General features: G+C 34.1%; 1 protein-coding gene across 7 annotated transcripts in view; it reads right to left on the bottom strand.

The window, feature by feature from the left end:
• Positions 1 to 16,763, bottom strand: part of LOC128661178 (lymphocyte antigen 6E-like) — a 264,683-nt gene that overhangs the window by 241,619 nt on the left and 6,301 nt on the right. For 3 of the 7 annotated variants that reach the window (XM_053715410.1, XM_053715411.1, XM_053715417.1), the window contains exon 1: positions 7,783 to 7,857. In XM_053715410.1, coding sequence (XP_053571385.1) covers positions 7,783 to 7,834 — 52 coding nt within the window. In that variant the 5' untranslated portion in view covers positions 7,835 to 7,857. Of the gene's footprint in view, positions 1 to 7,055; positions 7,131 to 7,782; positions 7,858 to 10,841; positions 10,991 to 12,704; positions 12,852 to 13,431; positions 16,059 to 16,763 lie in introns of those variants that run through there. The other 4 variants (XM_053715412.1, XM_053715413.1, XM_053715414.1 and 1 more) reach the window with 4 other exon arrangements.

The raw sequence follows: 16,763 nt of genomic DNA, 5'->3' as shown, positions 1-16,763 counted from the left end.
TAAAGCGCTAAGAATACTACTACTTAACACAACCTAGTTACCATGGGTCCCAGACCGCATGTCTTATTGTTATATTTTGTCAGGGTAATCTGGCAGGCCATATAGACCTCACCTGATCGGTGGAGTTACAGGGATTAAAGTGCTAAGAATAGTACTACTTAACACAACATAGTTACCATGGCTCCCAGACCGCATGTTTTATTATTATACTTTGTCAGGGTAATCATGCAGGCCATATAGACCTCCCCCGATATTGGGACTAACAGGTATTAAAGTGCTAAGAACAGTACTACTTAACACAACCTAGTTACCATGGGTCCCAGACCACATGTTTTGTTGTTATACTTTGTCAGGGTAATCATGCAGGCCATATAGACCTCCCCCAATAGGGGGAGTAAAAGGGATTAAAGTGCTGAGAATAGTACTACTTAACACAACCTAGTTACCATGGCTCCCAGATCGCATGTCTTATTGCTATATTTTGTCAGGGTAATCAGGAAGGCCATATAGACCTCACCCGATCGGGGGAGTTACAGGTATTAAAGTGCTAAGAACAGTACTACTTAACACAACCTAGTTACCATGGGTCCCAGACCTCATGTTTTGTTGTTATACTTTCTCAGGGTAATCATGCAGGCCATATAGACCTACACAGATAGGGGGAGTAATATGGATTAAAGTGCTAAGAATAGTACTAATATAAACAAAACCTAGTTACCATGGGTCCCAGACCGCATGTCTTGTTGTTATAATTTGTCAGGGTGATCATGCAGGCCATATAGACCTCCCCCGATAGGGGAAGTTACAGGGATTAAAGTGCTAAGAATAGTACTACTTAACACAACATAGTTACCATGGCTCCCAGACGGCATGTTTTATTATTATACTTTGTCAGGGTAATTATATATCTATCAAATCGATCTATTTATCTTCTATCGATTCTATCTAACTATCAATCTATGTATATCTATCTATCAAATCTATCTATCTCGTGGCCGGACTGATTTGTGACAGCCACTTGTGTTTAGGCCAAATTTGAAGTAGGAGGACAGACCAATCATCTTCTTCCATCTCCCTGTTCCAAAAATGCAGCCCATATAGACCTCCCCCGATAGGGGGAGAAACAGGTAGTAAACTGCTAAGAATAATACTACTTAACACGCCACGAGTCACAGACCGCATGTCTTATTGTTATACTCTGTCAGGGAAATCATATATCTATCAAATCTATCTATTTATCTATCAAATCTATCAATCATATCTATCAAATATAAATTGCATCTATTGATCGATGTAATTCATATCTATCAAATGTATATTGCATCTTTTGATCTATGTAATTTGTATCTATCAAATGTATATTGCATCGATTGATCTATGTAATTCGTATCTATCATCAAATGTATATAGCATCTATTGATCTATGTAATGTATGCATCTATCAAATCTATCTAACTCGTGGTTGTGCAAATGGACTGTTTGCGGTTGATTGCGGTGCGTTACACGGGGAGTTTGGTCTGTCACTGTGAAGCAGGCATAACCCTTACACTACCTGATCGATACTACATCATACCTGATGTTTTAAAGCACGTTATTCAAAATTTTTTTAGGAATGTTAGGTGATTTAGGCCCTTTATGGCTTAAAACCAGACTCTGCATCAACTATGTAATTTTCCGTGGGAGTTTTGCCATGGATCCCCCTCCGGCATGCCACAGTCCAGGTGTTAGTCCCCTTGAAACAACTTTTCCATCACTATTGTGGCCAGAAAGAGTCCTTGTGGGTTTTAAAGTTCGCCTGCCTATTGAAGTCAATGGCGGTTTGCCGGTTCGCGAACAGTAGCGGAAGTTCGAGTCCGCCGTTCGTGAACCGAAATTTTAAGGTTCGCGACATCACTATAAATAACTCCACGGGAGTGAGTGCAATGTTATCTATATGGCACACATGAACTAGCACTGTCTAGCAGTGAAAAACTGTTGAAATGTACTGAGATAAGAGATAGTTCAACTGTTTCCAAATTAGCATATGAGCCTACATAGGTTTAGTTTTCTACAAAGAATACCTAGAGAACAAAGTAAGTTGGAAAGTTGTTTAAAATTGCATGCCCTGACTGAGTCATTAAAGTTTAATTTTGTCTTGACTGTCTCTTTAATCTGATAAATAAAAGATGGAAGAGAATTACTTGTTTGTTGGTCCTCTGAACATAGAGACCATGAAATTAATATTATTATGGAGTTGAGTGATGTGTCTTGTATTTCTGAAAGATTAGGACAGACCAGTAAAAAGTTAGTAATTAAAAAAATATTCTTTCATGATTCAGATAGATTATACATTTTTACGACTGTCCAATTTACTCCTGTTATCAATTTTGCTTCATTATCTTGTTATCTTTTATTGAAGAAGCAGCAATGCACTCCTGGGAGCTAGCTGAACACATTTTTAAGCCAATGGAAATGGACATACAAGTTCAGCCACCAATCAGCAGCTTGTGCCAAGCCCCTGAGCCTATCTAGATATGCATTTCATCAAATGATACCAAGAGAATGAAGCAAATTAGATAATAGAAGTAAATGTAAACGTTGTTTAAAATTGTATGTTCTATCCAAATCATGAAAGAAACAAATTTGGGTTTCATGTCCCAAACATGGGTTTTAGCCTTGAAATTAAAAACTGGTTAGATTTGCTCGAATTTGTATAAAATGTCTTTGTTTTAAATGACATGATTTCCAAATACAGACAATTTCATTAATTTACTGCTGTGTATTATTTTGTTTAAAGGACATTAAACAGTAGAGAAATGCTAGACAGAATAATGCATTTAAACAAAATTAGCCTGGGGGATGATATTCAGATGTAAATTATATTATATAAAATGAATCAATTGAATATTGAAAAATGTAAGTGTAAAGTTTGTGTCCGTAAGTAATGGCCACTGCCTAAGTATTGTCAGGTGTCCAGTATTCAGCTGCCCAGTACAGCATTTCACCAGGCTGTCCAGTAAAATATCAACAGAAATACTAAACATGGGTTAAAGTGAATGTAAAGTTTAATGAGAAAGTTCACGGATTTTAAAAATAATCCTAAAAACATGGGCACTTAAATTAATTAAACATTACATTTTAAGCATTTTTTTAAAAATCCTTATCTTTTTCCTTATGGCAGCAGACCGGCGATCTTCTTCCTGCAGCTCCAGGTATGAATTTAATTCATACCCAGACATTTAATTTGGTTTACTTCTTTGAAAGGGTAATTAACTATACCTTGAACTGGTCTAATGATCCAAAGCAATTCAGGGGCGTGATCCGATATACGGTGCAGGTTTCGGCGCAAGCGTGGAAACGTGCGCCGACCTTAGTTTCAGCTCACAACTCGAGCTATGCCATATACGGCGCCGTCAGATGCTAAAGTGCCGTAAGTCGGACAAACTAGCGATGTCCAGAAATCTGCGTAAGTACAAATTTCTGGAGTCGCCAATGACTTACGGCACTTTAGAAACTGCCACCGCCTACAAAACCTTACTAAAGTATTTTATCTCCTGTACTGTCTAACACGCCTCCCAAAATTAGTCCGACACGTATACCCCTCTATCCGCAATCCCCCCTCTCACTCCTAATAATAAATATATTAACCCCTAAACCGCCACTCCCGGACCCCGCCGCCAGCTACATATGTTTTATCCCCTAATCTGACCTCCCTACACCGCCGCCAGCTACATTAAATGTTTTACTCCCTAATGTGACCCCCCTACACCGCCGCCAGCTACATTAAAATTATTAACCCCTAATGTGAGCCCCCTACCCCGCCGCCACCTATTTAAACTATATTAACCCCTAATGTGAGCCCCCTACTTAAACTATACAACCCACCACCCACATACCCCTATTCTAACCCACCCAAACCCCCTGAAGATCTCCCTACCTTGAGTCGTCTTCACCCAGCCAAGCCGAAGTCTTCATCCAATCTTGGCAATGTCTTCATCCAAGCGGCAAAGAAGAGGTCTTCCATCCGGCCGATGTCTTCCTCCAAGCGGCATCTTCTATCTTCTTTCTTCCGGCTCCATCTTCAGACATCCTATGCGGAACATCCAGCTGGCCTGACAGACTAACAACAAATGAAGGTTCCTTTAAATGAGGTCATCCAAGATGGCGTCCCATGAATTCCGATTGGAATTCCAATCGGAATTAAGGTAGGAAAAATCCGATTGGCTGATTGGATCAGCCTAACGGATTGAGCTTGCATTCTATTGGCTGATCCATCGGGCCAGCTGGATGTTCCACGTAGGAGGTCTGAAGATGGAGCCGGAAGAAAGAAGATAGAAGATGCTGCTTGGATGAAGACATCGGCCGGATGGAAGACCTCTTCTTTGCCGCTTGGATGAAGACATCGCCCGGATGGAAGACCTCTTCTTTGCCGCTTGGATGAAGACATCGCCCGGATTGGATAAAGACTTTGGCTCGGCTGGGTGAAGGCGACTCAAGGTAGGGAGATCTTCAGGGGGTTAGTGATAGGTTTTTTTTAAGGGGGTTTGGGTGAGTTAGAATAGGGGTATGTGGGTGGTGGGTTGTAATTTTGGGGGGTATTCTATTTTTTTTTTTACAGGTAAAAGAGCTGATTACTTTGGGGCAATGCCCCACAAAAAGCCCTTTTAAGGGCTGGTAAAAGAGCTGATTACTTTGTACATTTTGGGGGGCTTTATTATTTTATTAGGGGGCTTAGATAAGGTGTAATTAGCTTAAAATTCTTGTAATCTTTTTTATTTTTGTAATTTAGTGGGGGTTTTTTGTAATTTAGTTTAGTTTATTTAATTGTATTTTAGTTTAGATAATTGTAGTTTATTTAATTTATTGATAGTGTAGGTGTATTTGTAACTTAGGTTATGATTTATTTTACAGGTAAATTGTTAATTATTTTATCTAGTTATTAACTATTTAATAGCTATTGTACCTAGTTAAAATAAATACCAAGTTACCTGTAAAATAAATATAAACCGTAAAATAGCTACAATGTAATTATTAATTATATTGTAGCTATCTTAGGGTTTATTTTATAGGTAAGTATTTAGTTTTAAATAGGAATAATTTAGTTAATATTATTAATATTATTTAGATTTATTTTAATAATAATTAAGTTAGGGGTGGTAGAGTTAGATAGGGTTAATATATATAATATATTAACTATATTAACCCTAATATAATTAGGGTTAATATAGTTAATATAGGTGGTGGCGGTGTAGGGGGGTCAGATTAGGGGTTAATATATTTAATATAGGTTGCGGCGGTGTAGGGGGATTAGATTACAGGTAAAAGAGCCCTTTTAAGGGCTGGTAAAAGAGCTGATTACTTTGTACATTAGAATAGGGTAGGGATTTTTTTTTATTTTGGGGGGCTTTATTATTTTATTAGGGGGCTTAGATTAGGTGTAATTAGCTTAAAATTCTTGTAATCTTTTTTTATTTTTGTAATTTAGTGGGGGGTTTTGTAATTTAGTTTAGTTTATTTAATTGTATTTTAGTTTAGATAATTGTAGTTTATTTAATTTATTGATAGTGTAGGTGTATTTGTAACTTAGGTTATGATTTATTTTACAGGTAAATTGTTAATTATTTTATCTAGTTATTAACTATTTAATAGCTATTGTACCTAGTTAAAATAAATACCAAGTTACCTGTAAAATAAATATAAACCGTAAAATAGCTACAATGTAATTATTAATTATATTGTAGCTATCTTAGGGTTTATTTTATAGGTAAGTATTTAGTTTTAAATAGGAATAATTTAGTTAATATTATTAATATTATTTAGATTTATTTTAATAATAATTAAGTTAGGGGTGGTAGAGTTAGATAGGGTTAATATATATAATATATTAACTATATTAACCCTAATATAATTAGGGTTAATATAGTTAATATAGGTGGTGGCGGTGTAGGGGGGTCAGATTAGGGGTTAATATATTTAATATAGGTTGCGGCGGTGTAGGGGGATTAGATTACAGGTAAAAGAGCTGATTACTTTGGGACAATGCCCCGCAAAAGGCGCTTTTAAGGGCTGGTAATAGAGCTGGTTACTTTGGGGCAATGCCCTGCAAAAGGAACTTTTAAGGGCTGGTAATAGAGCTGGTTACTTTGGGACAATGCCCTGCAAAAGGCCCTTTTCAGGGCTATTTGTAATTTAGTTTAGGGTAGGGAAATTTTAGTATTTTAGGGGTTAATAAATTTAATATAGGTGGCGGCGGTGTAGGGGAATTAGATTAGGGGTTAATAATTTTAATATAGGTGGCGGCGGTGTAAGGGGGTCAGATTAGGGGTTAATATAGTTTAAGTAGGGGGCTCACATTAGGGGTTAATATAGTTTAAATAGGTGGCGGTGGGGTAGGGGGCTCACATTAGGCGGTAATAATTTTAATATAGATGGCGGCGATGTAGGGGGATTACATTAGGGGTTAATAATTTTAATGTAGGTTGCGGCGGTGTAGGGGGATCATATTAGGGGGTTAGACATTTAATGTAGGTGGCGGCAGGGTCCGGGAGCGGCGTTTTAGGGGTTTAACACTTTATTAGGGATTGCGGCAGGGGATTGCGGTTGACAGGTAGATAGACATTGCGCATGCGTTAGGTGTTAGGTTTTATTTTGCCCGTAGTTTAGGGAGTTATGGGGCTCCAATACTTAGCGTAAGGCTTACTACGCCTGCATTTTGTGGGGAGGTGAAAATGGAGTAAGATTTCTCCATTTTCGCCACGTAAGTCCTTACGCTGTATATTGGATAACAAACTGCGCTGGTTTGGTATACCTGTCTATGGGCCAAAAAACTACGGCCGAAGGCAGAAATATACTTCTATGTTACGCCATATATGTGATACCAAACCAGCGCAATATTTGGCATCGCCGGCTTTTGCGACCCAGATCGGATTGCGGCCCAGATTTTTCTAAAATGATTTTATAGCATAAAAAGGGGCTATATGTCTTAATATTCTGATGTAGATATGGGATATTCTGTTAAGTATTGCTTAGAAATAATAAAATGGCATCCGCAAATAGCAACAAAATCAATTTCTTACCTCCTAAGTGAATCCTTTTCAACTCTTGTCTTAAAAAAATTGCAAGCGATTAGAAAGATAAATTAAAAAGTAAAGGGGAGAGAGGGCAGCCTTGTCAGATCCCTATCAGTAAAATAAATCTAACTGAGGTATCTCCATTAACTATAATAGCAGTAGATGGATTTCAAAAAACAAATAAACAAAATGGTTAAAATGCTGTAGGCACTTCACTTTTCTCACAGAAACATTCAAAATTCTTGCTTAATCTCCTGCCCTCAAGGGTAAACATTTAAGAATACTATGTTAAAAGCAAGTCTTTCCCATGCATTGTATTAAGGGACATTGGGACAAGGGACATTACAATATCCTTATCAGTCAGTAAACTCTCCAGCGCTACAGAATTTTGCAGCTCAATACAGATAAATGATAATAATGATAATAAATAGATACCTTGGCATCAGTTACACATAAGCAAGCACAATGTATCTTTAAATGTAAATAGCTTTAACATTTTGTTTTATGCAAAACTATGTTTTAACATGTTAAACAACTGCACATTATTATGAATAATTAAAATCTTTTTCTGTTTAGCACCACATTTCTAATACATTTATTTTGGATACAAAAGTTTACAAAATAAAAAATATAATGCATGACCATAACAATTTAAATAAATACAATATCAAGCACAAATTATTTCCAATAGATGCCACTGATTATATTATATAAAAGAAATATCACATCTCACCTGTCCCTATACAGAGAGTCATAACTAGGACAAGCACCTGAGCTGATTCCATCTTTAGCCAGTGGAGTACAGAGCATCTACTGAACCCTACAGCCTTTTCTATACATATAGTTCTACATGGAATGTATGACAGTCGGTATTCGTGACAAATTTTTCACTTTTCTTCCAAAAATGAATAGAATGCACAATGCCCTCAAAGAACAACCAGCAATTATCTATTGATTATTTCTTGTCTTTCAATAGCAACTCAACAAATATATTATATAAACAGAAGTCAAGTTTGTTATGGTTAGTTTCTGTCTATCTGCAGTTAATCTATCTAGTTTCTATCTATATAACATATAAATATTACCTGTCTGATTACTGTACTGTCTGTCTGTCTGTCTGTCTGTCTGTCTGTCTGAGGGTGCTGTGTATAAACATGATATAAAACTACCTTTAGGTTACATGTATAAGCTGTATTATATAACATATAAATATTACCTGTCTGATTACAGTACTGTACTGTCTGTCTGAGGGTACTGTGACATGATATAAAACTACCTTTAGGTTACATGTATAATCTGTATTATATAACATATAAATATTACCTGTCTGATTACAGTACTGTCTGTGTGAGGGTACTGTGTATAAACATGATATAAAACTATCTTTAGGTTACATGTATAAGCTGTATTATATAACATATAAATATTACCTGTCTGATTACTGTACTGTCTGTGTGAGGGTACTGTGTATAAACATGATATAAAACTACCTACATGTATAAGCTGTATTATATAACATATAAATATTACCTGTCTGATTACTGTACTGTCTGTCTGAGGGTGCTGTGTATAAATATGATATAAAACTACCTTTAGGTTACATGTATAAGCTGTATTATATAACATATAAATATTACCTGTCTGATTACAGTACTGTACTGTCTGTCTGAGGATGCTGTGTATAAACATGATATAAAACTACCTTTAGGTTACATGTATAAACTGTATTATATAACATATAAATATTACCTGTCTGATTACAGTACTGTACTGTCTGAGGGTGCTGTGTATAAACATGATATAAAACTACCGTTAGGTTACATGTATAAGCTGTATTATATAACATATAAATATTACCTGTCTGATCACAGTACTGTACTGTCTGTCTGAGGGTGCTGTGTATAAACATGATATAAAACTACCTTTAGGTTACATGTATAAGCTGTATTATATAACATATAAATATTACCTGTCTGATTACAGTACTGTCTGTCTGAGGGTGCTGTGTATAAACATGATATAAAACTACCTTTAGGTTACATGTATAAGCTGTATTATATAACATATAAATATTACCTGTCTGATTACAGTACTGTCTGTCTGAGGGTGCTGTGTATAAACATGATATAAAACTACCTTTAGGTTACATGTATAAGCTGTAATATATAACATATAAATATTACTGTCTGATTACTGTACTGTCTGTCTGAGGGTGCTGTGTATAAACATGATATAAAACTACCTTTAGGTTACATGTATAAGCTGTATTATATAACATATAAATATTACTGTCTGATTACAGTACTGTCTGTCTGAAGGTGCTGTGTATAAACATGATATAAAACTGCCTTTAGGTTACATGTATAAGCTGTATTATATAACATATAACTATTACCTGTCTGATTACAGTACTGTCTGTCTGAGGGTGCTGTGTATAAACATGATATAAAACTATCTTTAGGTTACATGTATAAACTGTATTATATAACATATAAATATTACCTGTCTGATTACAGTACTGTCTGTCTGAGGGTGCTGTGTATAAACATGATATAAACCTACCTTTAGGTTACATGTATACGCTGTATTATATAACATATAAATATTACCTGTATGATTACAGTACAGTACTGTCTGAGGGTGCTGTGTATAAACATGATATAAACCTACCTTTAGGTTACATGTATAAGCTGTATTATATAACATATAAATATTACCTGTCTGATTACTGTACTCTCTGTCTGAGGGTGCTGTGTATAAACATGATATAAAACTACCTTTAGGTTACATGTATAAGCTGTATTATATAACATATAAATATTACCTGTCTGATTACTGTACTGTCTGACTGAGGGTGCTGTGTATAAACATGATATAAAACTACCATTAGGTTACATGTATAAGCTGTATTATATAACATATAAATATTACCTGTCTGATTACTGTACTGTCTGTCTGAGGGTGCTGTGTATAAACATGATATAAAACTACCTTTAGGTTACATGTATAAGCTGTATTATATAACATATAAATATTACCTGTCTGATTACAGTACTGTACTGTCTGTCTGAGGGTGCTGTGTATAAACATGATATAAAACTACCTTTAGGTTACATGTATAAGCTGTATTATATAACATATAAATATTACTGTCTGATTACAGTACTGTCTGTCTGAGGGTGCTGTGTATAAACATGATATAAAACTACCTTTAGGTTACATGTATAAGCTGTATTATATAACATATAACTATTACCTGTCTGATTACAGTACTCTCTGTCTGAGGGTGCTGTGTATAAACATGATATAAACCTACCTTTAGGTTACATGTATACGCTGTATTATATAACATATAAATATTACCTGTATGATTACAGTACAGTACTGTCTGAGGGTGCTGTGTATAAACATGATATAAACCTACCTTTAGGTTACATGTATAAGCTGTATTATATAACATATAAATATTACCTGTCTGATTACTGTACTCTCTGTCTGAGGGTGCTGTGTATAAAAATGATATAAAACTACCTTTAGGTTACATGTATAAGCTGTATTATATAACATATAAATATTACCTGTCTGATTACTGTACTGTCTGACTGAGGGTGCTGTGTATAAACATGATATAAAACTACCATTAGGTTACATGTATAAGCTGTATTATATAACATATAAATATTACCTGTCTGATTACTGTACTGTCTGTCTGAGGGTGCTGTGTATAAACATGATATAAAACTACCTTTAGGTTACATGTATAAGCTGTATTATATAACATATAAATATTACCTGTCTGATTACAGTACTGTGTGTCTGAGGGTGCTGTGTATAAACAGACGTCTTGCAGTAGGAGTCAGTTCCAGCAGTACAGTTAACGGCCGTCATGCAGTTACTGTTGCTGCTCTGGCTGGTGCACGTGTAACATGATAAGGAATATGCTGCAAATAGATAATAAAGAAGTGTTGGTAAAATAATAAAAGTGGTTTTTGTACATTATTATTATAAGACACCAACATATTCTAAATATAAATTAGCATCCCCATACAGTCATCCTGTTCCATCTAGGTATTTACAATCTGGGTAATTAAAGGGACAGTCTACTCCATAATGTTTATTGTTTAAAAAGATAGATAATCCCTTTGTTACCCATTCCCCAGTTTTGCATAACCAACACGCTTATATCAATTTATTGTATACCTCTGTGATTACCTTGTATTTAAGCCTCTGCAAACTGCCCCTTATCTCAGTTCTTTTGACAGACTTGCATTTTAGCCAATCAGTGCTGACTTATAAATAACTCCACGGGAGTGAGTGCAATGTTAACTATATGACACACATGAACTAGTAGTGTATAATTGTAAAAAACTGTCAAAATGCACTGAGATAAGAGGCAGTTCAGCGGTTTAGAAATTAGAATATGATCTTACCTAGGTTTTAGTTTTCCACAAAGAATACAAAAGCAAATTTGGTGACAAAAGTAAATAAGAACATTTTTTTTAAAATTGCATGCCCTATCTGAGTCATGAAAGGTTAATTTTAAGTTGACTGCCCTTTAATCTGATAAAGAAAAGATGGAAGAGGATTACTCAATTTTACTTCATTATCTTGTTATATTTTATTAAAAAACCAGCAATGTACTCCTGGAAGCTAGCTGAACACATTTGTAAGCCAATAAAAATGGGCATACAAGTTCACCCACCAATCAGCAGCTTGCGCCAAGCCCCTGAACCTATTTAGATATGCTTTTCATCAAATGATACCAAGAGAATGAAGCAAATTAGATAATAGAAGTAAATGTAAACGTTGTTTAATATTGTATGTTCTACCCAAATCATGAAAGAAACAAATTTGGGTTTCATGTCCCAAACATGGGTTTTAGCCTTGTAATTAAAAACTGATTAGATTTGCTCGAATTTGTATAAAATGTCTTTGATTTAAATGACATGATTTCCAAATACAGACAATTTCATTAATTTACTGCTGCGTATTATTAAGTTTACATTACATTAAACAGTAGAGAAATGCTAGACAGAATAATGCATTTAAACAAAATTAGCCTGGGGGATGATATTCAGATGTAAATTATATAAAATGAATCAATTGAATATTGAAAAATGTAAGTGTAAAGTTTGTGTCCGTAAAGTAATGGCCACTGCCTAAGTATTGCCAGGTGTCCAGTATTCAGCTGCACAGTACAGTATTTCACCAGGCTGTCCAGTAAAATATCAACAGAAATACTAAACATGGGTTAAAGTGAATGTAAAGTTTAATGAGAAAGTTCCCAGATTTTAAAAATAATCTTAAAAACAGGGACACTTGAATTAATTAAACATTATATTTTAAGCATTTTTTAAAAAAATACTTATCTTTTTCCTTATGGCAGCAGACCGGCGATCTTCCTCCTGCAGCTCCTGGTATGAATTTAATTCATACCCAGACATTTAATTTGGTTTACTTCTTTGAAAGGGTGATTAACTATACCTTGAACTGGTCTAATGATCCAAAGCAATTCATATTTTTCTAAAATGATTTTATAGCATAAAAAGGGGCTATATGTCTTAATACTCTGATGTAGATATGGGATATTCTGTTAAGTATTGCTTAGAAATAATAAAATGGCATCCGCAAATAGCAACAAAATCAATGTCTTACCTCCTAATTGAATCCTTTTCAACTCTTGTCTTAAAAAAATTGCAAGCGATTAGAAAGATAAATTAAAAAGTAAAGGGGAAAGAGAGCAGCCTTGTCAGATGCCTCTCCGTAAACTAACTCTAACTGAGGTATCTCCATTAACTATAATAGCAGTAGATGGATTTCAAAAAACAAATAAACAAAATGGTTAAAATGCTGTAGGCACTTCACTTTTGTCACAGAAACATTCAAAATTCTTGCTTAATCTCCTGCCCTCAAGGGTAAACATTTAAGAATACTATGTTAAAAGCAAGTCTTTCCCATGCATTGTATTAAGGGACATTGGGACAAGGGACATTAAAATGTCCTTATCAGTCAGTAAACTCTCCAGCGCTACAGAATTTTGCAGCTCAATACAGATAAATGATAATAATGATAACAAATAGATACCTTGGCATCAGTTACACATAAGCAAGCACAATGTCTCTTTAAATGTAAACAGCTTTAACATTTTGTTTTATGCAAAACTATGTTTTAACATGTTAAACAACTGCACATTATTATGAATAATTAAAATCTTTTTCTGTTTAGCACCACATTTCTAATACATTTATTTTGGATACAAAAGTTTACAAAATAAAAAATATAATGCATGACCATAACAATTTAAATAAATACAATATCAAGCACAAATTATTTCCAATAGATGCCACTGATTATATTATATGAAAGAAATATCACATCTCACCTGTCCCTATACAGAGAGTCATAACTAGGACAAGCACCTGAGCTGATTCCATCTTTAGCCAGTGGAGTATAGAGCATCTACTGAACCCTACAGCCCTTTCTATACATATAGTTCTACATGGAATGTATGACAGTCAGTATTCGTGACAACAACTTTTTCACTTTTCTTCCAAAAATGAATAGAATGCACAATGCCCTCAAAGAACAACCGGCTATTATCTATTGTTGATTTCTTGTCTTTCAATAGCAACTCAACAAATATATTATATAAACAGAAGTCAAGTTTGTTATGGTTAGTTTCTGTCTATCTGCAGTTAATCTATCTAGTATCTATCTATATAACATTTAAATATTACCTGTCTGATTACTGTACTGTCTGTCTGAGGGTGCTGTGTATAAACATGATATAAAACTACCTTTAGGTTACATGTATAAGCTGTATTATATAACATATAAATATTACCTGTCTCATTACAGTACTGTCTGTGTGAGGGTGCTGTGTATAAACATGATATAAACTACCTTTAGGTTACATGTATAAGCTGTGTTATATAACATATAAATATTACCTGTCTGATTACTGTACTGTCTGTCTGAGGGTGCTGTGTATAAACATGATATAAAACTACCTTTAGGTTACATGTATAAGCTGCATTATATAACATATAAATATTACCTGTCTGATTACTGTACTGTCTGTCTGAGGGTGCTGTGTATAAACATGATATAAAACTACCTTTAGGTTACATGTATATGCTGTATTATATAACATATAAATATTACCTGTCTGATTACTGTACTGTACTATCTGAGGGTGCTATGTATAAACATGATATAAAACTACCTTTAGGTTACATGTATATGCTGTATTATATAACATATAAATATTACTGTCTGATTACCGTACTGTATTGTCTGTCTGAGGGTGCTGTGTATATACATGATATAAAACTACCTTTAGGTTACATGTATAAGCTGTATTATATAACATATAAATATTACCTGTCTGATTACAGCACTGTACTGTCTGAGGGTGCTGTGTATAAACATGATATAAAACTACCTTTAGGTTACATGTATAAGCTGTATTATATAACATATAAATATTACCTGTCTGATTACAGCACTGTACTGTCTGAGGGTGCTGTGTATAAACATGATATAAAACTACCTTTAGGTTACATGTATAAGCTGTATTATATAACATATAAATATTACCTGTCTGATTACTGTACTGTACTGTCTGAGGGTACTGTGTATAAACATGATATAAAACTACCTTTAGGTTACATGTATAAGCTGTATTATATAACATATAAACATTACCTGTCTGATTACAGTACTGTACTGTCTGTCTGAGGGTGCTATTTGTAAACATGATATAAAACTACCTTTAGGTTACATGTATAAGCTGTATTATATAACATATACATATTACCTGTCTGATTACAGTACTGTACTGTCTGTCTGAGGGTGCTGTGTATAAACATGATATAAAACTACCTTTAGGTTACATGTATAAGCTGTATTATATAACATATAAATATTACCTGTCTGATTACTGTACTGTCTGTCTGAGGGTGCTGTGTATAAACATGATATAAACCTACCTTTAGGTTACATGTATAAGCTGTATTATATAACATATAAATATTACCTGTCTGATTACAGTACTGTACTGTCTGAGCGTGCTGTGTATAAATGTGATATAAAACTACCTTTAGGTTACATGTATAAGCTGTATTATATAACATATAAATATTACTGTCTGATTACTGTACTGTCTGTCTGAGGGTGCTATTTATAAACATGAAATAAAACTACCTTTAGGTTACATGTATAAGCTGTATTATATAACATATAAATATTACCTGTCTGATTACAGTACTGTACTGTCTGAGTGTGCTGTGTATAAATGTGATCTAAAACTACCTTTAGGTTACATGTATAAGCTGTATTATATAACATATAAATATTACCTGTCAGATTACAGTACTGTACTGTCTGAGGGTGCTGTGTATAAACATGATATAAAACTACCTTTAGGTTACATGTATAAGCTGTATTATATAACATATAAATATTACCTGTCAGATTACAGTACTGTACTGTCTGAGGGTGCTGTGTATAAACATGATATAAAACTACCTTTAGGTTACATGTATAAGCTGTATTATATAACATATAAATATTACCTGTCTGATTACTGTAATTTCTGTCTGAGGGTGTTGTGTATAAACATGATATAAAACTACCTTTAGGTTACATGTATAAGCTGTATTATATAACATATAAATATTACCTGTCTGATTACTGTAATGTTTGTCTGTCTGAGGGTGCTGTGTATAAACATGATATAAAACTACCTTTAGGTTACATGTATAAGCTGTATTATATAACATATAAATATTACCTGTCTGATTACAGTACTGTCTGTCTGAGGGTGCTGTGTATAAACATGATATAAACTACCTTTAGGTTACATGTATAAGCTATATTATATAACATAAATATTACCTGTCTGATTACAGTACTGTACTGTCTGAGGGTGCTGTGTATAAACATGATATAAAACTACCTTTAGGTTACATGTATAAGCTGTATTATATAACATATAAATATTACCTGTCTGATTACAGTACTGTACTGTCTGTCTGAGGGTGCTGTGTATAAACATGATATAAAACTACCTTTAGGTTACATGTATAAGCTGTATTATATAACATATATATATTACCTGTCTGATTACAGTACTGTCTGTCTGAGGGTGCTATGTATAAACATGATATAAAGCTACCTTTAGGTTACATGTATAAGTTGTATTATATAACATATAAATATTACCTGTCTGATTACAGTACTGTCTGTCTGAGGGTGCTGTGTATAAACATGATATAAAACTACCTTTAGGTTACATGTATAAGCTGTATTATAAAACATATAAATATTACCAGTCTGATTACAGTACTGTCTGTCTGAGGGTGCTGTGTATAAACATGATATAAAACTTCCTTTAGTTACATGTATAAGCTGTATTATATAACATATACATATTACCTGTCTGATTACAGTACTGTCTGTCTGAGGGTGCTGTGTATAAACATGATATAAAACTACCTTTAGGTTACATGTATAAGCTGTATTATAAAACATATAAATATTACTGTCTGATTACTGTACTGTACTGTCTGAGGGTGCTGTGTATAAACATGATATAAAACTACCTTTAGGTTACATGTATAAGCTGTATTATATAACATATAAATATTACCTGTCTGATTACAGTACTGTACTGTCTGTCTGAGGGTGCTGTGTATAAACATGATATAAAAC

This window comes from Bombina bombina, chromosome 5 (genome assembly GCF_027579735.1).
Source record: "Bombina bombina isolate aBomBom1 chromosome 5, aBomBom1.pri, whole genome shotgun sequence".
Classification (NCBI taxonomy): Eukaryota; Metazoa; Chordata; class Amphibia; order Anura; family Bombinatoridae; genus Bombina; species Bombina bombina.
Note: the sequence above shows the minus strand (reverse complement) of the source record. Positions and strands in the feature narration are given on the sequence as shown.